General features: G+C 46.2%; 1 protein-coding gene across 6 annotated transcripts in view; it reads right to left on the bottom strand.

Annotated features, from left to right (window-relative positions):
* Positions 1-841: 841 nt before the first annotated feature.
* Positions 842-25,487, bottom strand: part of MCF2L2 (MCF.2 cell line derived transforming sequence-like 2) — a 317,180-nt gene continuing 292,534 nt past the window's right edge. For 4 of the 6 annotated variants that reach the window (XM_075938060.2, XM_075938055.2, XM_089780737.1 and 1 more), the window contains 7 exons: positions 19,320-19,409; positions 16,531-16,602; positions 14,019-14,105; positions 8,440-8,558; positions 5,812-5,924; positions 3,605-3,708; positions 842-2,639 (listed from right to left, as the gene is read on the bottom strand). In XM_075938060.2, the coding sequence (XP_075794175.1) occupies positions 2,539-2,639; positions 3,605-3,708; positions 5,812-5,924; positions 8,440-8,558; positions 14,019-14,105; positions 16,531-16,602; positions 19,320-19,409 (686 nt within the window). In that variant the 3' untranslated portion in view covers positions 842-2,538. The remainder of the gene's footprint in view (positions 2,640-3,604; positions 3,709-5,811; positions 5,925-8,439; positions 8,559-14,018; positions 14,106-16,530; positions 16,603-19,319; positions 19,410-25,487) is intronic. The other 2 variants (XM_075938058.2, XM_075938059.2) reach the window with 2 other exon arrangements.

Here is a 25,487-nt window from a genome sequence, read left to right as displayed (position 1 = left end):
TCATATAACCCCTTCCATAGGAATGTGCAATAAAAACTCTCTACCCCCACAGTTTGGGGAGAGGCAGGGGTAAGAGATAAGCATTGTGAGGGGACAGTGTATAAACTACTGACAATAACAAGGACGTCACAGTGAAGCTATTTTGTAGGGGAAAAAATGACGTCACTCTAAGAGGATTTCACTGTACGGGACTGAAGGGATTCAGCTATGCCCTCAAGTCCCTCATCTGACTCCAGCAGGAGTTGTGTGTGTGTATTTCTAAGGGCAACATTGGGCCTGATTATCATTTAGTGTAAATGAGACCTACATGGGCCAAATTCTTCCCTCAATGCAAAAGCACTGACTTCAAAAAATGAGGGAAGGCCCAGGCCTGCTGGACTGTGTTTCTGCTAGACGTGATCCAGCAAAACAGAATGAAGCACAAATCAAAGGAATTAGGTATTTGAAAGATGGATGAAAGAGTTGGTGTTCAAAGTCACATTCCATTCTGTTTGCTACTCATCATTAAACCAATAAACTCTCCAGGGTTATGTCTAGTTCGGACTAGTGATCCAAATGTAGTGTCCCGAAATAGCTATTGAAGCGGGGATTTAAATATCCCGCGCTTCATTAGCAAGATCTCGCCTGGCGCGCTAGTCCGAATCACAGCTGAATTGAGCCAGGAAGTGCGCGCCGGGACGTGGTAGTTCGAACCAAAGCCCTTGGTTCGAACTAACGTTACTCCTCAAAAAATGAGGAATAATGTTAGTTCGAACCAAGGGCTTTGGTTCGAACTACCGTGTCCCGGTGCGCACTTCCTGGTTCGAATCAGCAGTGATTAGGACTAGTGCGCCGAAAGAGATCTTGCTAATGAAGCGCGGGAAATTTAAATCCTCGCTTCAATAGCTATTTCAGGACGCTACATTTGCATCCCTAGTTCGAACAAGAGATGCAAATGTAGACATACGTTAGGGCTCCAGTTTAAAAGGGTATAATTAAACACATCTCTTAACTTTTGTCTTTGCTGAAACTATTCACGTGCTTCAGTGCTTTTCTGTCTCATGGCATCTGTGCCAGCAAACCCTCCAAAATGTCACAATACAAAGAAAAACACTTGCATCCCTACAGTGGAACCACAAAACATGCTTAATTCATCATATGATCTTGCAGATGGAACAATTCATAACAAGTGCTTTTGGTTTGGCCTTTTCTCCCTTTTTGGTGTGATAGCCGTTTATTTACACAGAGCACCGCTAATAATGGGACAAAAAAGATCTCATTTGGTCAAAACCAATCACTAATTTTTGAGCTCTCTGGTTTAATTTCTTTCAGGCCAGTCGTTTTCTGTTTGCACAGTCCTAGGTCAATGTTTATCTTTACAAAAATTAAGGTACTAGCAGCTTTGAGGGATCTATAACTCCCGTTTGCATCAAAATGCCTCCACGCAAATGCCATCAGACCTGCTGTGAACGAGCTAATGATTTGTGTAGGAATTTTAGTATCTGTCACAGGTCTACATTCTTCTACGTTCCATACTTATGCAGTAGAGATTTGGTACATTCCTTAATAAAATTTCCTGGAAAGAAGTATTTAATGATAACACTTAATCTACTCATCCGTGCTTCTAAATTCCACCTGCCCCTTTGCAAATGCCTAAGTATAATCTGATACCATATGGGGATGAACCGTACTCACTCCATAATCCAGCACACAGTAAAAGCGTTCAGCATGCAGTCTACTCAAATACAGAACATGAAATGGCATTCGGCAGAATTACCAGCACCAAATATGAAGGGGTGTGATCCAAAAGCCACAGGCTGGGGGAAAGGCTGGAATCTGTTTATACTGCAAACAGACCTCAAAATGTCACAGCACTTGCCACATCTGACTTCCTTCCTAGCCCTGACTCTCCACCTCTTAGTCAGAAGGTGCCAGTCTGTAGCCTCCAAAGATCTAGTAAACAGGTCATTCACTGAGCCATTGAGGAAGCCGCCACACCATTGCAGTGCTAAGCTTCACTGATTCTTTACTTATACTTCGCCCATCCCCCAGACTGCAGTTTTCTGTTCCTGTTCATGATCAGTTAGAAATGACTGAATACTTCATTTTCTATCCAGGGGAATTATGGGAGGCAGCAGAAGGCACAGCAGCAGAGCCAAATGAATGGAACAATTCCGGGACATTCCCATAGTGGAGCAGTAACTGGTAACCCCGTTCTTCTGAGGAAACCCAACATCCAAGAAATGTTGCCACACGGCGAGTGCATAGTAACTTTTCACTCTGCTGTCGACCTAATTTAGGCCACATCCTCTCAAACGGTTCAGTAAACAATGCAAGAAGCACTCTTTTTTTCGGTTCAGGACTGAAGATGATTTTGATGCCATTTACATTTTTAATGCTCCTTCAGTTTTTTCAGCTCATGCAGCTGGCCCAGCAGCTTTCATGTCAATGGAATGAATTCTGAAGCTCCGAGCTTGTGGGGAAGGTGACTTGATCCAGCATCCACCAAAACAAATAAAGAAGAGGAAAGAGTCCTGAGGAAAACCCTGTCCTGGCAGTTCAACTTCCAGCTCTCTGTTCTGCTGTGAAGTTTCTGGCCAGCTCACTTTCCTTCATTTCAGTCTCTGCCAGGGCTGTGCTGCACGTATCATAGTACATGTCTGAAAAACAAAGACACACATTGCCCAGACAGTAACATCCCAAGGACTTTTAAGCTACAATTTGGAGATTTGGTATTAACATCACAGAGTACACAAAAGCAAAATAAAACTTAAAAAATCTAATTGCAACCTTCATGCTTCATGCATGATCAGGAAGAGTCAGTAAGGAATTCCCTTGAACAACTGGCGTGGTGCACCATATGGTTTTGGTTTTCTTCTGGAACATCAATAAGGCAGTGGCAATGACAGGACATTGGTCTCCATGGAACATGGATTCATTAGCATCCAGCATTAGTTACCCCGTGTGTGTCTTAAGCAACAGCAAAAAATCCTTGTTAATTTTCAAAAGCGTTTTCCTAAATCTGAGCAAATTGAAAAACAAAACAGCCACAAAACCATCACTGGCTCTCATTTTTAGATCTCAAGTAAATGGATCTTGTTATATCTTGTTTCCAAAGGAAGAGGCAATTGAGCACAGAATTCAGCCTGATATTTATACAGATGGGCCAAAACTATAAGCTTTACCCCTTTGATCTTCCAAGAGGACTCAGATGCCACTATCCAAATCCAATCACTGCTCATGGTTTGGGTTTTGGATCAGCCCCAAAACTAGAAAAGGACTTTTTCTAGTTCTGGTCTGACTGAAATCTCACCAGACAGCTCTGCTTAGTCCAAGATGGCGGGACGATTGTGAGAGCGCCTGATCTGTGACAACAGCTCATGAGATTTTGGTATCAAACCCAAACTTGAACAGTAGGTAGCTCTGGTTGAGAGTTTGAACCTGGAACTCCTGCTGAGATTGAAATGCTTCCTCTAGCCCTACTCTAGTGGAGGAGTTAGACTGGATACATTTTGTCCTGTCATGTGCATGTTCGATGAGATGCCAGAGTCTCTTTTCATTAGATTAAAAAAAAAAAAAAGGATAATCAAAGAGTTTTTAGACTATTAGAAACTGTCTTTGTTACCTGCATTATTCTTCCTAAGGACACTGTTGCTATCACCTTCTGCGGGCTGCAACTCACCGGAAGGATCCCAATCACTTTTCTCGGAAACCAGCTTCTTTACTAACCTGAGAGAGAACAATCAAAGCATTTCCCCGCCTTCTTTCTCACCAGTACAGTCCTTCATGAAAATGCACATTGCAGGGCTTGTTCCTCAGCTCCAACCAAAGAGCAGCAGGGTAGGAGGTGTTGATAGCTAGTGACCACAAGTGCCAACTTTGAAAAGCCAAGGGGTGCTCAACCCCCCAACCCCCAGCTCTGCCTCAGGCTCTGCCCCCTCCACCAAAGCCCCACCCCCACTTTACACACTGCCTGCCACTTCCCACTCCCCAGAGTGTGCCAGATCCTCGCTCCTCCCTCGCAGCCTCCCAAATGCTGGGGAGGGAGAAGGGGGTGCTGATTTGTAGGGTCCACTGGTGGGTAGGCGGCAAGGCGGAGGGTAGGGGGAAGGAGCTGATAGAGGGGCTGTCAGTGGGCGCTCAGAGCACCCAGGGAGTCAGTGCTTATGGTAGTGACTAAGCCCCTTTCAGCTGTATTTCCTTAGAGCCACACTTGCTTTCCAGCATAACACTTACTCCCACCTCCTCACCTGCACATCACTTCTGAATGTTGCCCAGTGAGCTAGCGATGTAATCCCCAGCTTGTGTAGCAGGCCTGCCCACAGCCCCAGGGCCTGGCGATAAAAACAGGACTGGGGACTGCCGCCTCTACTGCAACAATGGCTGGCATCCCAGGCCCTTTAAATCACCGCCGGAGCCACATGCAGGGCAGTTGAGCTGGCTGGGGCGAGGAGCACGACATGGTTCAAGGGGCATTGAAGGCTGGTTGTATGTGGCCCCACCCCTTTTGCTCACAGCCCCGCCCCTTCTGGGAGCACGGAGCCACCACTCCCCACCTTGCCCCGGGGCCCAGCAATGCTACTGACCCCCCTGTTGTGTGTGTGTGTGTGTGTGTGGGGGGGGGGGGGGTCAGCAGCCAATTCTCAATGCACTGGCATGCCAAAAATAATCATGTCGTCACAGCAGTGTGGGCCAGACACCCCAAATATTTGTCAATGGGGTTCAGGAGGGTTGATACTCAGGGCAGTAGCTGTGCTTCCACGGTCACTGCCAATGCTATCAGAGTAGTACTCTAGTATTTTTAGCATCCTGCCTTGAGGAGAGGTAGGGCGAGCATGTCTGTGTGAGCTGGGAATCACGCCCGTAGCTCGTAATGCAGATGCGGGCTCAGCGATAGCAAGGGAGTCTAATTATCCCACCTTGCACCTCACCCTGGACTGCTTGCTCCACTGGTGGCAAAGAGAGCTGTCAGTTACTCTGGTACCACCCCGTGGGAGCCATGTGAGGGCAGGATGCAACCGCTAGCATATTTTTTCCTTTCCCAAGGATGCTCCTCACCCCTGCCAGAGACCCAACTACTCCCCGTCCTTCACATTTTCAAGTCTGTCTCCACCGAGCTTCATGTCACAGCTACTGTTGGCCAAAGAGGACGAGGTAGGACCAGCTGGGCTTCCATTAACAGATTCCGAGGCCAGAAGCGACCACTGTGATCCTCTAGTCTGACCTCCCGCGTGTCACCGGCCAGAGAACTTGCCCCAAAGAATCCCGAGAGCAGAGCTTCTAGAAAAACATCCAACGCTGATGTAAGAATTGCTAGCGATGAGGAATCCACCACAACCCTTGCTAAACTGTCCCCTTTCACACGGAAAGCAGGACTAGAAGTCCTCTGTTTCATATTTGGGTGGTTGGATTTAGACTTCACATCTGATACAGTAACTTTTTCAATTGAATGTTACTCTTTTACATGTTGTCAATATACATACAGCTGATCTAGAGAGGTGCTGAGCAAAAATTCCTGACTTCAACTGGCATTACAGGTACTAGGCTTGCAATGGTGCATGTGTACAATGGCCCCAATGTATCTTATTGGTGCAAATGGGTTACGTGCATGTATCATAGAGAGAATATAACACTTGTACAGATTAACTCATCTTTAGGTCACGTTAGAATCTGCCACAGACCTTACAATGGGAAGGTCTCTTTATTTTCTATAGGTTCTCTCCCCCTTTGGGTTTTGTTTCTGAAGATGTTTTCAGGGCCTTCTAATTAGTTTTTCCACCTCCTGCACATGATGACAGCTGTCCTGGCTGCTGTCGTCTCTTTTGTACTTACCATGGTCCATTTTCTCCTTCCTGTACAAAATGCACTAAATCGCCATCCCCTAGAGCAATAGACTCTGGGAAACATGTTTCAAAACTGCCTTCCACCCGTACGTGATTAGACCCCTAAAACAAATGAAACAATAAGCATACAGTTACTGTGAAGAGAGGAAACAAAAGAGACAGATTTTTTGGTTAAGTTATGGAGCTAGGCATTGCAGAGATTTATTATTGGGGGAAATGCTGTAGCTTTTTCATTCTTTTATTTTTAGTCTGCACCTGAGATTAGTGATATTCAGATGCTAGTGCAGCACTCACTGGACCATTCACGCACTGTGATTAATAAATCAGCCATCACACTGAGAATGGGATTGAGTTTTGCTTTTACTGAGTCATCAGTTTGGGTGAGCCGGAGCTGTATGAATTTACTTATTTTTATAGGGAATGTGAAATTCCCAGATGCTGCAGAAAAAGGTGCTGCATAAGAGCCCAGATGACAAAATAAACTTGTACTACAGTTAGGAGCTCCTTCCTCCATTCGTGGGCTTGCTTCTGCTCTCAGTGACACTGGTGTAAATCAGGAATAAGCCCCACTGATGTCAATGCACCAGTGCAAAATTGATATCAGAAAGTATGGAAACAGCACCTTACGGGGTCTATAGCAGGCACTGGGACAGTTCACACTAGGATGAAACTGACAATATCTGAGCATGGGGGTAATATTAATGACAATGTATTGTTTCATTCATTGGGATGCTTTCCCATTTCGGAGAAAAGCAAAATACCTATTTATTTTAGAACCTTCTGAATTTTGGGAACCAAGGAAGGTGTTGGGGTGGAGAAAAGGGCTCATGCTATTTCCCCCAGTTTTTTAATTTTACGTATCTAAACATAATTTAAATCAAGAAGTTAAAAGTGAGGGAGACTTTCAATAACTCTGGCTGGCAAAACAACCTAGGGAAGAACGCAATGCATCTCAAAGCAATGCCAGGAAATGTCAGCATGTTTAAGAGCTCTAGTGCTGTGAGATACTGTGGGCCTTCTGGACACTGCTAGATCTTATACCTACCTGCAGTTATGATGGAGTTAAGTACCCTTAGATCCTAATGTTCTTGAAAATCTAAGATGATCTCAAAGCAACACCAGGAATCCTGTGGCACTTTAAAGATGAACAGATTAATTTGGACATAAGTGTTGGTGGGCAAAACCCTACTTTGCTAGAGACATCTCTGCTCATCATCCGAGGAAGTTGGTTTTGCCCACGAAAACTTATGATACTGTGGCAGGGTGTTGCCTTGCACTGGCCCTTTAAGGGGCTGGGCGCTGAAGTGAGGGAAGCCCAGCTGAGGCAGATAAGGAGGGCCCAGCTGAGGGCTATAAGAGCAGCTCCTGGAAGGACGAGAGGGATCAGCCTGCTGGCCTGCAATGAGAGAGGCTTCAGCCTAACAAACCCAGACTACCCAGTGTGAGGCCCAGAGCTGCAAGGAGGCAGTTGCAGCCGGGGCTCGCATGGAGGCAGCCCTAAAAAGCTGGGCTGCAAGGAGGCAGCCGTGATGTGCACGGAGGCAGCTGCAGAAGGCTGGGGGAGTTTGAGCCAGGGAAGCCCCAGGTCATAAGACTGCAAGGCAGGGTTGAAGGAGGCAACTGAGCGGCAGAGGCGTGCCCGTGGCCAGGGAGGAGGGGCCTGGAGAAACTGCAGTCTGCCTGCAGGGGCTAGAGAGGGACTGGCAGTGGGTCACTGAGGCCAGGAGGGTGCAGTGGAACTGTGGGTTCCAGGAGGGGGTTGGGCGTTCCCAGGAAGAACTAGGGGTCCCAGGGAAGACCCTGGAGGAGGACCAAAGGAAGAACAAGGATTCCCCCCAGGAAGGGGGCGTGGACCAAGAGTGGAGTGGTCATTGCCGAAGCGAACACCTCACCCAAAGGGGGCGTGTTGGTGTTGGAGCAGCCAGTGACTTCCCCACAAGCCACCCTGAGGTAAGAACCCGTGTGTAAAAGTGAGTGAACCTGCTACAATAGTAACAAGTATTTTTGTTAGTCTTTAAGGTGCCACAGGACTACCTGTTTTTAAAGTTTCAGGCTAACACACCTACCCCTCTGAAACCAAATCTGTTAGGGTATGGTTACCCTAGTTCAAAGTAGGGCGGCTAATGTAGTCATTTGAACTTGCAAATGAAGCCCGGTATTTAAATATCCTGGGCTTCATTTGCATCTTCCTGGGCGCCACCATTTTTAAATGCCTGGTAGCTCGAACTACCTGCCCGCGGCTACACGCGGCACGGGCTAGGTACTTTGAATTACCACTCTTAATTCGAACTACCGTTACACCTCATTGCAGTTTGAACTAGGGTGGCTAGTGTAGCCATACCCTGAGTCTTTAAGGTGTCACAGGACTCCTTGTTTTTGAGGATACAAACTAACCTGGCTACCCCTCTGATACTCAGAACCAGGAATGTGTGAACTATCCCGAACTTCAGAGAAATCTCCCCACTGCTCCAGTTCTGAACTTTTGCATTTACCTTACAACCATCCCGATCCCCTAATTAAAACATTCCTATACTTTGGACATGCATGGCTCCAAAGCCCGGCTGTTTATGCCCATTCTGTGCTAGGCTGACAAGTAGGTGGTTGTGAAAAGAATTACATTGTTAGGATTGGCGTCTTCATCCATGTCCGAAGAGTTGGAGAGTTCATCAGTGCTGGATGGGATGGCTTCAAAATCCTCAAAGGTGTCTAGTGATGGCATCTGCCGGCTGGGCCAACCTTTGCAAAGGCAATGAAACAATAGGATTCTACTTCAGTGCACCCGCACTTAGAGAACTAAAACATTTAAATAGGCATATTTCCTCCTATTACATATGTTAAGTATTGCTAAAGAGCTTCTGTTCCAGAATCACCAAATGTAGAGGACGAGGAATATTTCAACCGAACAGAGAATTGTGGCTTTGCAAAGCTACAGTGGGTTTTTCGGGCACCATTTCAGAATGGCAGCTATGTTGGTTTCAGTTTTCAAGCCTCTAGCTCACTGCACAGTATGTCTAGTATGGAGGCCACTCAGCCATAATATCCAGCTGATCTTATGCCCCATCAGCTTCCAAAACCCGGCAGCTATGCCAAAGAAGGAAGTTGTAGGGGAGGGAAAGGAACATAAGAACAGTCATACTGGGTCAGACCAAAGGTCCATCTAGCCCAGTATTTTGTCTTCAACGGTGGCCAATGCCAGATGCTCCAGAGGGAGAGAACAGAACAGATAATCAATCATCAATTGATCCCTCTCCTGTCATCTATTTCCAGCCTCTGACAAACAGAGGCTAGATACCATTCCTTGCTATACTGGCTAATAAGTATTGATGGACGTATCCTTCATGAACTTATTTAGTTCTTTTTTTGAATGCTGTTAAAGTCCTGCTCTTTACAACATCCTCTGGCAAGGAGTTCCACAGGTTGACTGTGCGCTGAGTGAAGAAAAACTTCCTTTTGTTTGTTTTAAATCTGCTACCTATTAATTTCATTTGGTGACCCCTAGTTCTTATGTTATGGAAACAAGTAAATAACTTTTCCTTTTTTCACTTTTTCCACACCAGTCATGATTTTATAGACCTCTATCATATTCCCCCTTAGTCTCTTCTCTTCTAAATTGAAAAGTCCCAGTCTTTTTAATCTCTCTTCATATGGCACCCGTTCAAAACCCCTAATCATTTTTGTTGCCCTTTTCTGAACCTTTTCCAGTGCCAATATATCTTTTTTGAGATGAGATGAGATGACCACTGCTGTACGCAGTATTCAAGATGTGGGCTTACCATGGATTTATATAGAGGCAATAAGATATTCTCTTCCTTATTCTCTATCCCTTTTTAAACGATACCTAACATTCTGTTTGCTTTTTTGACTGCCACTGCACGTGGACTGGATGTTTTCAGAGAACTATCCATAATGACTCCAAGATCTCTCATGTGAGTGGTTATAGCTAAATTAGTCCCCATCATATTGTGTATATAGAGTTGGGATTATTTTTTCCAATGTGCTTTACTTTGCATTTATCAACATTACATTTCATTTGCCACTTTGTTGCCCAGTCACCTAGTTTTGTGAGATTCTTCTGAAGCTTTTCACAGTCTGCTTTGGTCTCAACTATCTTGAGCAGTTTAGTATCTTCTGCAAATCTTGCCATCTCACTGTTTACCCCTTTCTCCAGATCATTTATAAACTGGTTAAATAGGACTGGTCTAAGGACGAACCTCTGGGGGATACCACTAGTTACTTTTCTCCAGTCTGAAAACTGGACATTTGTTTCCTGTCTTTTAATCATTTACCAATCCACAAGAGGCCCTTCCCTCTTATCCCATGACAACTTAAAGGAGTCAGAATGAAAAGGAGCACAGGTCCTTTGACACAGGACTGTGACAAACTGAAGTAAGGTGTCAAGAAGATTTCCATGCCTAATATAAATACACCTTTTTTGCCTGGTCAGGGTAGTGGATAGCTGATATAAGGCAACATCAGTTGAAAGGTTCCTCCTGCTGTTCTACATGGCAGGAAATATACTACAGGTTGGACCTTGCTTGTCCGGCACTGTTGAGACCTGACGGGTCCTGAATGAGGGGATTTGCTGGACCAGAGCATGTCCCTCCCCTCATGGCTGTGCTGCCATAGGGGTAGGGCTCCAGCTTGCCCCCACTGCTGCCTGAGCCCACTGGAGCTCTCCTCGGCCCCGCTACTGCCAGGGCTAGAGCTCCACATCCACCTGGTTCTGCGGCTGGGGTTGAAGGATGGGGCCAGAGCTCCCTGGTTGCCACTGTGGCTGGATTTGCCTGGCCACTGGAGCCAGAATGTGGCCAGAACTCCACGACTGGGGATGGAGCCAGAGATCCCTGGCTGCCATTGAGGTCAGAGCTCCCTGGCCAGGACCGGTCCATGCCCACAGCCAGGCTAGAGCTCCCCAGCCGCTGGGGCCAGGGAACTACATTGGGGCCAGAACTCCGCATCATGCTGTTTGTTCTCTCCCCACGACACACACGCGCTCTGGGCTCCTAGATGAGTCACCGGTGCCCCTTACAGCACTTCTGCCACAATGCCAGACCCCTCCCCCCTCTCTTCCTCGGCTTTATGATCCAGGGACATCCATGATCCAGCATGGGAGTCCCGGTTAAGGGAGGTACAACCTGTATATACTAAAAGAGAGCTGTGCTGTTGTCACAGCCACAAATCTGTAGCTACCTTGGATTTTACTTCTGTCATTACAGGGCACATGGCCACTTGGAATCTCAAAGCTTTGGTGAGGACTGGACTCAGATCTTCTTGGTGTGAAAGTGCAGGTAACTAATAGTTCAGATAAAGGAGAATCTCTGTTACCAGTACAGAATCTATGACATACATCTGAGCCATTCTAATGCTTTCTAGTGCCACACTCACAAAGGACAAGATGCTGCACCAGGAAAGTGAAGACTGATGTGGAAAGCACCAGCATGCAGCAATTTTTTTTATGATTACAAAGTTCTCTCCTGAGAGACTTGCTTTCCATTGCAAAGGGAGAGACCTAGAGAAGTACAATGATGGGTTTATAGGGATCTAAGAAACAGCCAGCTAACATTCATGAGAATTACAGTATGAACACATGCAGATTTACTGCCTCTCCTTCCCCTCTGCCTCAGCCTTTACCCAAATCTTGAACATGGATTGAATGACTCTTTCCTGAAACTGCTTCACCTTTCTCTCTGCTGTTCATTGCCATGCACCCCTGGAAGCAGAAATCACCTGATCCTGCTACATGGGATTCTTTTATGCTCCCTCCAGCACTGCCATAGCAAGAAACCAGGGAATTAACATGTCAGATTTCCAGCCCAGACAGAACATCTCATCTTAGTACCCTCAGACAAGTGAAAGGGCACCATGGCATCCGCTTATTTTCATAGCCCAAGAGGAATCCTGGCTCAGCCACCAATAAAATCGCCCTCCCTCTTCCCAGAAAGCTCTTGGGATGACATGCAAATCTGCCTTTCTGGGACAGGATGTAACGTGCTCCCTGATTGGCCAACTGTGGAGGCTGGTGCAGAGGAGTGGGTGTGGCCATAGCCACCCTCTCTGACAGGTGTCGAGTGTTTCCCAGGAAGAAGCTGGGGCACTATTCTTCACAAGGGCACTGGGCAGCCCCTGAACAGGTGCATGCTGGGAGAGAGGTGGAAGGACTGCACATCTTCCCCATTTATGTACCCACACAGGCCCAGCAGACATTGGCTTCATGTGAATGGATCCAAGAGGTGCAGTAGCCCAGAGGCTGATTCAAACATTTTACAGCATGTGGGTCGTTGCTCCCACGGAACACAAATGAGTCCTGAGGTAAAGACAAGATGCAAAGTCAGATGCTCTCACAATATACCTATGTATGTCCCAGCCATAAATGCACACTCCATAGCAAAAGCTGGCTTAAATCAATGCAAAACCAGAACCAGAGGGTTTTGTAGTTAGATGTTACTGAACTCCCCCTCCCCCACCAAATAGGTGGCAGAAGAAGGGGAAGGCGAAAGAACAGAATGGTAAAGGAATGGGAGGGCAAAACAGGGTGATAGCACAGTTTCCAGCTGCTAGGAGTTAATCAAAGATTGCTTAAAAAAAAACAAACCTTAGACCAAATCTTTTCACATGTTTCTCCAGTCCCTCATCCTCCTGGCTCGTTAACTGCCAGGTCAGCCAAAGCGCTGTGCCAAGCTTCTGCTCTGGAGAACCAAGCTTAGAGGGATAACTTAAAATGGGGAGTGGTCTGACTCAATAATTCAGGGAGATACAACAGAGATTGAGGCCTTGGTGACATGGAGAAGTTTTACTAGTGATATCGATATAGTTACACCAGTCCAGAGGTGACAGTAAGCGGGGAGCCCTGGTGCGCAGCTCTGGCAAGAGCCGGCTGATCTGTGGCAAAAGCCAGCAGGGAGCTATTGAAAGAGCTGGCAGGGACCGGGGTTGTAATAGGACAGCACCTGTAAGAATTGTTAAGTTACTTTCACCAGTGTACCAAGCTAAAGCCCTGGTGGACACACTTCTACTAGGGATGTCAAAGCCCGTTAAACTTAACGTTTAACCAGTTAACTAATTAAATTGGTTAACTGATCAAACAGGAGCAGGCAGAGGGGCCCTCCTGCTCACCATGGCTACGATGGAGCAGTTCCTCTGCCACAGCCAGGGACTGCTCCAGCTTGTCTGCTTCCAGCCCCTTGCAGAGCTGCTGGCTCCTAACCCAGGCAGGCTGGATGCTGGCAGTCTCCTACAGGGACCCGGCAGGGCTAGAGCAGCCCTCTGCCCGCAGCAGGCCATGGACAGGAGACTGCTCCCAGGTACTGGTTAGCCATTAATGGGTGATACTTACCGGGTAAGGTTACCTGGTTACCCATTAACACCCCTATCTTCTACCAATATAAGAGTGGCTTCTTTGCTTTAGCTTAAACCCCTTCCTGAACTATATCAACTAAACTGTATTGATTTAATTTCATGCCTTAGATAGGTGGGCAAGTAGTGGCATGCAGGCTGGATCTGGTCTGGCAGGGTTAGCCCCTGGTGGGACCCCACATCGCCGTGGTCACCTGCATCTCTGTAGGTAGGGAGAATCACAGCACCACTGGCTGCGGATTGCCATTCCTGGCCAATGGGAGCTGAGATGGCCCGTACCTGAGTGGCCACCTGGGGCTAATGATGGTGAACCAATGCTGTTTTATTACCCATCCCTACCTTAGATTATAGCTACACACAGAAAAAAGCTTTCCTGAGCAGACACACCCTTAGTGACCTGTTATCATTCACAGGCAAGAGTCAAGATGTTCAGTGTAATACTTAAAGACTTCCCAGCAATAACGATTCCTACAATAACTCCATCACCTTCTGCATCTTTTTCCCTACTAATTTTCATTGCAGTGATAGGATTTCAGAGACTGCACATGTTCGGCAGATTTTCATATGCTGCAGAGATGCTGTAAAACAACACAGGCCGGATTCTGATTTTACCAGAATTAATTCAGACTGGTTATTCTGACTCCACTAAATCAGAATCTGGTCCTTGTTTCCATGCTCTGCAGTGACCTAGTCTTGTGATTACATTTCTTTCAAAGGAAAAAAAATGTTTCCTTAAAAAAAATTGAGGCGCTAATGAGGAATTAGCTTAATAGAAGAGTTCAACACAGTCGTAAATACCATCAGATTTACATGAACCATAGTGAATATTGTAATCCCATTTACCTGTCTGTGAAGCAGATCTAGGAACTGGTCTCGTGATGGAACTGGCATTACATTTAGTCTGCGCTAATATGGTGTTCTCAAAAGCATCTATGACAGGAAGTAGAATTTTGTCACTTACTGAGGTTCTTCTTAAAAGTGAAAAACTGAACATGGACCCACAACCAAGTGTATTCCTTTACTGCCAACAAAAACATGTTTAATCTCTTTCATGCAAACACAGCAATCACATCAGCATTCCTCTAAAACACGGATGCAATATGAGATGTGCAGAGAGCAAACAATAAAGCAAGGAGAAATGTGGTTGTCACTTAGTCACAGAAAAATAATCATCAGATGCATGGTGCAGAATTCTATTCCTCCAGAGTTTCCTTACATCCCCCTTAACACAGAGTCCTTGCAGGATTTACAATACTTTTATTGCTCCTCAAGTTTGTTGTGTGCCTTTAATGACCATCCAAATGGCAACCATTATCAAATAGTCTAATAAAACCCATACATCGTTTCTCCCTATCAAGAGCAAATGAAGGAATTCCTAATCAATACTGTTTGATTGGGGAGGTTTCATAGGCGTGGGAACTAGTGGTGTGGGGGGTGCTGCAGCACGGGCATGGCTCCTGGCCTAGCCCGTGGGGTCCCTGCTACCACTTGACACACTGGGTTCTTGGCTGCTACCCCTGCGCATTGGATTTTTGGCTGCTGCCCCACATGCTGGAGGCTCTGCTGCTGCCCTGTATGCCAAAGGCGCTGCTGGCAGCCCCATATGCTGGGGTCCCTCTTAGAGTTCTATGGGACAGCAGAGCCTCCAGCCCGTGGGGTGGCAGCCAAGAACTCAACACCTGGGTCCCGTCTGTTGGTCCCATCTGCTGGGATTTACTCTTGGCCTTAGCTGGGGGTGTGTGGTTGGGGCAGGGGGCTCAGCATCCCCACTTTTAAAACTCTTCCTGGGCCACTGGGAGGTTTAAGGGTTTCCACAGCAAACTCAGTCTCTTAATGTTACTCTCTGTATCTCACTAGGAGCTTTGGAAGCAGCGGCAGCCACGAGTGAAGACGTGACAATGATCACTATTCCATGTTCAGAGAGACTCAGTGTGACAGGGTATGTAGCCTACTAGGGAATCAAGCTGATCCTGGACTCAGAAGCTGGACTGGCCAGGAAGAAGGAAACTGACCAGTCCCTTTTTCATCTGTGCCCTGAACTACAGCCCCATGACTGTACTCTGGACTGTTTCTTCTGTCCCCTAAAGCCCAGCTTCCTCAGCGGGGGTACATACAGCAGCTGGCCCAAATATCGTGTTGGTTTCAACACTGAACCAGCCACACACCCCTTGCTTACCCTGATTTCTGCAGAGCAGTGCAGATGAAGGCCATGTTCTGCAGTTCACCTCTGCCTGGATAGTCCTGGCTCATGAGCAGGGTTCCCTGGACACAGTGAATGTGGGCAGCCACCTAGGAGAGATTCAAATGCCACCCAGCTGATGTGCACCACAGCCGGCAGCATGTGTTTCTACTGGTGGTGCACATGCCTCGCTGCATATAACAAAATTTATTCTGCACATGGATGAAAAAGATTAGAGGGAACATTGCTCATGAGTCCTCCCAATACCCTGACTCTGATGTAGCTCTGTCACAGCCAGCCTTTACACTGTGCCGTGTGAGCATGTGTTGTTCCAAATACATGGTGACTAATCACCACCTGATTGGTGAACATGTTAGCGTCCTTTGTTCAGTTCAGATCTGTCTCTCGCCAATGGCAGAATGCGCTGCAAGTAATCCCCTTAAACTCTGCTTGAATGAAATGAAACACTGCACCTTATTGGACAAAAATTCCTAAGTCTAGTCTTCTCTCTATGTATTGTGCACATACCCCCTGCTGCCATTATGAGTGTGATGTCTGGGGAGAGTGGAAAGGCACAGGGCTTGCAAATCAAATGCAGCGCAGGGTCTGTCTAATGCTGTTGGTGCTGCTCTTCTCTTAATTGGAAGATGCAGCTCAGTGAGACTTTATAGTAAAGCTAAAACAGACTGCCATTGACCCCACTTAATGCCAATTGAGTGCCACTCCCTTGATACACTGTCAACAGGAATCTCACCTAGGCAGCCCTGCAGTTAAATTTCCCCTACTCTGGATTGTTGAGATGAAGAAGGACCCACATGGAATCCAGATTCTGATTTTGAATAACTCCTCCCAGCACCTCTGAGCATTACAGAGAAAGGGAGCAGCCACAAAAATCCAGATTTGGCATGGGGTCCAGATTCTGGAATTTCACCTCCACCTCAAGGGAATTTGGATTTGGGGCTTTGATTCAGGCCTGTCCCTAATGATTCAGGCCCATTCCTAAATGAGACACAAGTGCACAAGCAAGGAGGTGACAGGCATAAACAGCGACATCAAACTCATAACGCCTCATGGATTTTAATGTAATCTACCACCAGTGATGAAGAAAGATGCATTCCATGAATGGTATCAAAGAACTATGGAGAAGAATTCCATGCATGATGCCAATACTCGTACCTTCAAACCCCAGGGGAGTTGGATCACTCTTTATTTCATGTCTCTTGACTTTAACTGCAGAACTCAGGGGACCTGTGTGAAGTTTGCAGATGCACAAGATTGTAAATATAGTTAGAGGTACAACTTATTTTCCCATTATCTGTTTGCGAGAAATGCGATCTGGAATTAACCAGCAAAAAGAGCTTAGGATAATATATTTACCAAACAAATCCAAAAACCGAGAACAACCCACGAAAAAATTCTGTAAAAGAGGAAGAAAAAAACCTTTTGTTCTCTGCATTGAGAGACGAACCCCCTCTTGCGGCTTTGATCATTTACAGTTAGTTGTAAGTAAATTTGAGAAAAGGTAACCAGCCCCAGCTTTCATAGACTTCCATCTCCTCTTGGTCCAGCAGGTGGCGGTAGGTCATTCAAATATCTCCGGGAAGACTCCGCTTTGAGAACCGCCTCAGCATGGCTCTGCCTTGGATCACTGAATGTACCACAGGTATACTCTTGAATAAGAGAGGATGCTGTTGAATACTGGATTGCAAACTGATTTATTGAGACTCATGCTGTGTCTTGCTTCATGTGCCCAAGGTGGCGTGATACGATGAGCCCATTCTGTTGGCGGGAGTGGTGGATAAGGGAACAGTGGCAAATGGTGGCCCTCGAACGAGCAGGTGAAAATCGTGACTGGCTCTGTACTTGGGCAAGGCAAAGTTTATGCTTTGGGCATGTCACCCAAAATCTTTCCTTGGATTTAAAACGTGGCAACTGATATTCCATCATCGCAGAGTTGTTGACTCGAGTCCCACGACTTGAACTCGAGTCGGACTTAAGTCGCCTAGGTGTCTCGACTTGAGACTCGACTCGGGTTCATTATTTGTGACTTGAGACTTGACTTGAGACTTGCTAATTTTGTTAAATCGACTTGGTGAAAAAATTGTCCGAAAATGCCACTATTGTTAGTAACAAGCCACTCACAGTGGCGATCGTGGCCCCGCCTCCCAGCTGGACTACTAGTAGTTAGCAAGTATGGCAAGCACGATTTATGTTAATAAATAAAAACAGATAGTGATTATTGTTATTTATCGATATTGATGGCTTGTACAAAAGTGACTTGACGACATTTTTTAAATTAAGACTTGAGACTTGACTTGGCACTTGACTCGGGACTTGACTCGAAAGTGACTTTAGGGACTTGAGACTTGAACTGTAGTGACTTGAGACTCGACTTAGACTTGACAAGGACGACTTGAAGACAACACTACATCATCGTGTACACACGTTTCCCTCAATCAGCCAATGCACAAAACAACAGAGGGGGTACAAAGAATGTCCCCTCGCTGTTCCTCTGGGCAGCTGAGGCATCCCATTTCCTCTCTTCTTACGCAGACACACTGTACCGCGTCCCAGCCTACCCACAGTCGAAAGGGCAGTCAAGCATTTCTCGCCAGAGCCACAGGTAGAATGAGAACAACAGATGAAAAGCTCTTTCCTCATGCCATGCCCATTATTTCTAGGGCATCACTAACCCAGGTCTCAGGAGCTCATAAACTCTTGACACAGTCAATGGCATAGCTCATAGTCTTCAATAAAGGTGAAGTCCCTTGTGCTAAGAATAAGGGACTTGATACCATTTAGAGTTAAGCAAGTAACGTGTAGCAAAGAATTTTACTAAATTCACGTAGCTACTTTTTCTGTTTGTGAAGGGCCCCCAACAGCTTGCAATCGTTTCCAGTTTTTTCTTTAGCAGCTCTGAATACATTCCGCAAGTGGCTCTTGGCCTATAAATGGTTCTGGAGTGATTTGTGGTGCAGACTAGGTGACCTGAATGCTCACACAGGTCTTTTGGTGATAGGCTTCAGTTTCTTCACTGTTGGATAAACGACTCTCACATGTTTCTAGTGTGAACCCCTTGCATCTGTGAACTCAAAACCGACTACTTCCAGCTATATTTTCTATTATCCACTTCTGCTGTTTCCATGCACCAGTGAACCTCTCTCAGGGTATGTCTACACTACCACCCTACTTTGAACTAGGGTGGTAATGTAGGCAACCGGAGTTGCAAATGAAGCCCGGGATTTGAATTTCCCGGGCTTCATTTGCATGTTGCCGGACGCTGCCATTTTTAAATGTCCGCTAGTTCGGACTCCGTGCCCGCGGCTACACGCCGCACGAACTAGGTAGTTCGGATTAGGCTTCCTATTCCGAACTACCTGTACTCCTCGTGGAAGCCTAATCCGAACTACCTAGTTCGTGCGGCGTGTAGCCGCGGGCACTGAGTCTGAACTAGCGGACATTTAAAAATGGCAGCGCCCGGCAACATGCAAATGAAGCCCGGGAAATTCAAATCCCGGGCTTCATTTGCAACTCCGGTTGCCTACATTACCACCCTAGTTCGAACTAGGGTGGTAGTGTAGACATACCCTCATAGACTGTTCACAGGAAGAAAGCTCAAAATGGGGGCAGATTTAGGCAAAGCAAATTTAATTTCTGTGAATATTTGTGGGGCTTGTTTGAACTCCCCAGATCAATTGTGAAGTCAACAACAAAACTCCCATTGATTAAAATTGAAAGGGGATCAAGCCCTGTAGATGTGTATGTGTTCAAATGCATATCAAATGGGCCTCTCTCTGCAGATTACATATTCTGGCCCTGATCCCTTTCCCACTGCCACCCTCTGCATATATCAGACTTGAGCCTAATGTGCAGATGTATCCTTTAAACATAAGTGCTTGGCATTAGAGGTATCACAATTAGCATGAAGGGTAAAGAGGGGAGCTTAGCAGGCAGCATGACAGTACCTTTGGTTAGGGCAGATGTGGTGACTGTGGTGTTGATGGAGGAGGCTAGGGAAAAGCGACGGGTAACTTCTTTCTCTTTAGATTCGGGATCTGGGAGAACAGAGAGATGCAGTGCAAGGCAGAGTTAAAGGTTAATAAGCAGTGAAGGTTATATAGGTCCAAAGCAAAGCAGCAGTTGGAAGAGGGTAAGGTTGGTTGCCAAGAAATATATAATCTAGTAAGTGACACGCATAGAAAAATATGTTAACAACCGTCAGCTCCAGAAGGCAGGTGGCATTTTTCAACTTATTGAAAACCCGCAGCATCCTATTACAAGCAACACTGACTTCAGTAGGATATCACTTGTGAAAAATGTTGCTTATTTGTGTGTGTTTCTGGATCCGGTCCCTAGGCACCCATCAGCAGCACATGAGTAACTTGACTCAGATGAGTAGTCCCATTTACTTCACTGGCACATGGCCTCCAAGGGACTCAGCATTAGCACAGGGCTAAAATGTTCTATTAGAATTTTTCTCCATGAGAGTTTTTATTTTTTAATCTGTTTGCATCCAAACCCTGAACATTTGTTGTTTTCTGATTTTTGTCACCACCCCAAACGAAAATGTAAATGAAAACAAAACCTTCACTGGTTCTGAATTTTTTCATGGATTCTCAGGATACCATCATGGCCTAAGTGTTCACAGACTTACAACTGTATTTCAGGGACTTATTTGTTCCAGTCTCAGAGACTGAGGAAAACTGTACTCCAGATTTTCTGAGGATGGAAACAGAAGGCGTTCCTGACTTTTCTGGTGCTATCCTACTTTTAGCTCTCCTATGACTAGCTAAATGCAGTAGAACCTTGGGGTGTGTATACTTGATGGTGGTTTCTGATTTAAAAACTTAGTGTGCTGGGCAGACCTACAGTAATGCCACTTCAAAAAACAAACAAAAATCTTTCAGATTCCTTTCTTTCCTTTGTATTTGCCCATTTCAGTGGTCAGACATGCAAGGGTTTCTTTTTTTTTAAACATTTCCTCATTTCTATTTGACAAACATCACTTCTCCCTGCATCTTTCTACTGGGGCAGAAATTAGCATGACAGCTTTTAACAACTACAGCTTCTGTAGCGTGTTCTCATGCCATAACATCTTAGTTGGGACACCCTCTCATTGGAAGACATCATAGTTACTCAGTAAAAAGCTTAATTCAGCCTTAACTATGGAGTTGCTACTGATCCCTTTGTAATATTATGATCAATTTTATGCTGAGATTAGGACATGAATTTCCTTGTACAAGCACAAATACTCTGTTCTGCGGCAGGTGTGTACACCTTTGTATACCCACTTATAGTTCGGAAGAAAACACATCAGGCCAAATCGCTGTGTTGCTCCCAGTTGCAACACATGATTTTAATTGAATGACTCCAAATTTATGCTGCTGTAACTGAGAATAGAATTGGACCCAATATTTAATATGAGCAGGTGCAATTAAAATTCCACTTTTCATTCATGCTCTTAGTTTTTCTTTAGTGTTTCCTTTTTTCAGAATACTTGATGGTGATTTTTCTCCCATCCAGATTCCAGTGTCTCTGCAGATACCTGCTGGGAGAGCACTAACTTCAGGGGCAGTGTTGAGTGTGGCAGGCAAGCGGAACTGAGACCAAGGGTGCGTCTATACTGAACTTGAAACTCGAAATAAAGCGCTATTTCGAGCCATCCCTTATCCCTCGTGCAATGAGGTTTAATGGGATGGTGAAATAGTGTGCCCGTTATTTTGAAAAACATTCTGAAATAATCGGTGGCTTGTTTAAACCTGAAATGGCCTTGCAGTGTAGACGTACCCCTAGAAAGGTCAATGCCAAGACACCTACTTGCTTGTAAATGGGACTTTTTCTTCTCTGAGCCATGCAACCTGGTGCGAGTTGCTCGCAAAGGTGTCCGTAGAGAAGCAGCACTGCTTGCTTTGTTCAGGTCAAATCCACTGAGCAACACAAACTGTCTTGTCACTGTTATTGATCAACCCTCCCTCTTCTAATGTGCACTGTACCTTGATGAGCTAGTCTTTATAATATTAGCAGCAGCAAAATAAACCATCACAACTCTGGGAAATGACCCCTGAGTGCACAGAACAGAACAACCGAGATCAATAAACACATGCACGATGTTCCTGTTTTACATGTACCAAAAGAATCAGAAGTAAGAACCTGATCCTGTAAACCAACCATTTGAGGATGCTTCACATTTAGAAGGAGTGAACCCTAAATCAGCAGTAGTTTGAATAATGTCTCCGTGCTTAATAGGGATAGTAGCACAAGCACTTCAGTATTCTCTTTTGCCCAGAAAGAGAACAGAAAGAGAAAACAGATCCCATGAGAACTGTGATGAGTGCAGACAGAGGAAAGAAAAAGGCCCAAACCAAAACCAAATGTTAATTCAGTTTTGGGCTGTTTTAAGTCTGAACCTGAATCTGATTTTGATTTTTACAAATGTTTCTGTAAATGACCAAACCAAATCTGAAAAGTATCACTCTCTAGGTTCAAAATCCTAGACTGGATTTTGCAGCTGAGGTTAACCTGAGCATTCAAGGTTAACAGTTGGAAGAGATATCAGGAGGTCATCGAGGGTATGTCTACACAGCAGGGTTAAAGTCAAATTAAGCTACTTCAATCACACAGCCTAAGTCGAAATAGCTTAACTTGGCTTTTGGCGCTGTCGACACAGCAGGAAGTCGAAGGAAGAACACTCTTCCTCCGACTTCCCTTATTGCTTGTGAAATGAAGGTTACCGTGAGTCAGAGTAAGAAGTCCTCCAGCTTGACATTATTTCAAAATAATGGCTTGTAGTGTAGACGCGCACTATGGGATTTCAGAATACTCGATGGTATGCCAAAATAATGCTGCTGTGTACACGTACCCCTAGTCTAACCCCCCTGCTCAAAGCAGAATCAACCCCAACTCACTCATCCCAGCCAGAGCCTTAAAAACCTCTAAGGATGGAGATTCTACCAAGGCCCGAGGTAGGGTGACCATATTTCCCTATGCCCAATACCGGACACCAAGATCGGGGCTGTCATCGCTCGCGGTTTTACCCCAAAGGGGCGGGGGGCTGCTGCCACTCAGGGCTTCAGCCCCACAGTGGGGAGAGGGGGAGCCACCAGCGCTCAGAGCTTCAGCCCTGCATCGGGGGAGGGGAAAGGGGGTGAGTAGGGGTAATGGGATGGGGCGGGGGCTCCGCGGCGAGGACCACATGGAAACGGGGCTGCAGCCCTGGGAGAGGGGCGTCAGTGGTCGGGGCTTTAGCCCCATGTGTTGGAAAGGCTGGCAGACTTCCCCCCTTCTTTAGGGTGCACAGAGCGGAAAGACACTCCTACCTGGTTTCTTTCTGTGTTTCTCCCTCCGCTCCCTGCCTGACTCTAGATACCACGGGCTGGTGCCTGCTTTACTGCCAGCCACAAATAGAAGGCTGCTACGGCTGTGCTGACCAGGGAACTCAAACACCAGCAGGGGGCGTCCAAATATGGGACATTTTGCCCCCTTTAAAAAAAAAAAAAAAGTCCAGACACCTGGAAGACAGCTTAAATATGGGACAGTCCTGGTAAATGTGGGACAGATGGTCACCCTATCCCTAGCTAACCCATTCCAGTGCTTCACCACCCTCCTAGGGAAATAGTTTTTCCTAATATCCAACCTAGACCTCCCCCACTGCAACCTGAGACCACTGCTCTTTGTTCTGCCATCTGTCACCACTGAAAACAGCCTCTCTCCATCCTCTTTGGAGCCTCCCTTCAGGAAGTTGAAGGCTGCTATTAAATCCCCCCTCACTCTTCTCTTCTGCAGACTAAACAAGCCCGAATCCCTCAGTCTCTCATCCTAAGTCATGTGCCCTAGTCCCCTAATAATTTTCATTGCCCTCTGCTGGACTCTCCAATTTGTTCACATCCTTTCAGTAGTAGGGGCCCCCAAACTAGACACAGTACTCCAGACGTGGCCTCACTAATGTTGAACAGAGGGGAATGATCACTTCCCTAAATCTGCTGACAATGCTCCTACTAATGCAGCCCAATATGCCGTTAGCCTTCTTAGCAACAGGGCACACTGTTGACTCATATCCAGCTTCTCATCCACTGTAACCCCCAGGTCCTTTTCTGCTGAACTGTTGCTTAGTCAGTCCATCCCCCGCATGTCTCAGTACTTGGGATTCTTCCATTCTATGAGCAGGACTCTGCACTTGTCCTTGTTGAACCTTATCAGATTTCTTTTTGCCCAATCATCTAATTCAGTGGTCCCCAACGTGGTGCCCGCGGGCGCCTGGCGCCTACTGGGGCATTTATGTGCACCCACCAAAACATCTGGGCTTGCCCTCCCCGGCGCGTGGCACGTGCATGGTGCTGGCCCCGGGCGCGTGGCGCCGATCCGAGGCACGTGGCGTGTGGGCAGCCCCTGGGTGCGCAGAGCATGCGTGGCCCCACTCCTGGAAGTGCGGCGCGTGAGCGGCTCTGCCCCCAAATGCCCGGTGCATGAGCGGCCCCGCCCCCAGGGGTCCGGCAGCCACGAAAGGTTGGGGACCACTGATCTAATTTGTTTGGGTCACTCTGGACCCTATCCCTACCCTCCAATGCATCTACCTTCTCCCTTAGCTTAATGTCATTCGTGATCTTCTGGAGGGTGCAAACCATCTCATCAGACAGATCATTTAATGAAGATGTTGAACAAAACTAGCTCCAGGACTGACCCCCTGAGGCACTCTGATACCAGCTGCCAACTAGACATCGAGCCATTGATCACTATCCAGTGAGCCTAGCGTTCTAGCCAGACCCTCTCTCTTTAGGGCTGCCTTATCTTAGCCAAAAGGACTCTGGGGCTGCTTTGGTTATAGGTTATCCGCTAAGTCACTTTCTAAGTATACCGCGGCCACTTTGCCTCGTTCTCTTCCTTGATACTGTCCTTTGATGCATCCACTCTCCATTATCCTACACTGACCTTCAGCCTGGTGGTGCATTTGGAAAGAAAATGTCACTGAACAGAACAGGAGAAAAGCAAAAAGCATATTAATCAGCAGCTCTGTGGCCTGCAATACGCAGGAGGTCAGATGACATGATCATGCTGCTCCCTTCTCATTTTAAAGCCGATGAGTCATTAAAGAAAACTGCTGGTAAATTGGGGTGCCTGTTTTCACAAATTACTTCCTCTTTCACTGCTGGCATAATGGGGTCGGAAGTGTGCAGCACTTTCCTTCTGGGGGTCTTAAAACGCTTTCCAAACACGCATGAGTCAAGACTCACAACACCCCATTTCACAGATGACAAAATGGAAGAACAGAGAGTTGAAATGATATGCTTAAGGCCAGTCTGCAGCAAAGTCAGGAATAATTCCCAGATCTTCTGATTCCCAGTCTCTGACATAACCCCTACTAGACCAGGCTTCCTTAACCAGTAACTTCATTTTCTTACAGCCTATGTGATCCCACAAAAGAAAATGGGACACATTGCACCAGAAAGCAGAATACTGCAGGGTAGCTGGTTGTTTCCCCCACCCCATCAAGAAACAGTTGAAAAAATTATTAGGGTGGGGGTGGGGTGGGAAGAATGGTTTAATAGAATCTTTCCTCTGAACTGTTATTCGTGCTAAAATTCGACACTTTACACCTGAGTCTCAACAAAGGATCTAGTTATCTTACCCATTACAAAGATAGCTTCCCCAATTATCACCTCTAATATCATTAGCTCACAGACATTTACCTTCCCCCCCAATCCCCCGTCTGTTCTGAAATTTGATTTGTCCTTTTCATATGTGTTCATTTTTTTAATTGTATCCTTTGGTATATATGGTTGTGACAATTTTCTTCCACTATTTGATCTGAGGAAGTGGGTCTGGCCCACGACAGCTCATCATCTAATAAACCATCTTGTTAGTCTTTAAAGTGCTACATAGTCCTGTATTTTGTTTCACAATTAGGTTCCTGTAAGAGGCTTGGAAGCTAAAATGAATGTTTCCTGCCTAGTTGGGTATGCTTTCCATCACCACAATAAAGACACAAACTTTGTCAGTACTCTCATGGGAGCAATTTTGTTTAAAAAAAAAAAAAGGCTTTGAGCAGAGTAGCATGTGCGTGCGTTTGGATGGGATGCAGCATCATCTTAGGAGCTTGTGATGGATGGCGCCATGGAATGGACAGAGCATCATGTGAT

Source organism: Pelodiscus sinensis, chromosome 10 (genome assembly GCF_052426305.1).
Source record: "Pelodiscus sinensis isolate ZL-2025 chromosome 10, ASM5242630v1, whole genome shotgun sequence".
Lineage (NCBI taxonomy): Eukaryota > Metazoa > Chordata > Testudines > Trionychidae > Pelodiscus > Pelodiscus sinensis.
The sequence above is the reverse complement of the archived record's forward strand: the minus strand, read 5'-3'. Positions and strand labels throughout refer to the sequence as shown.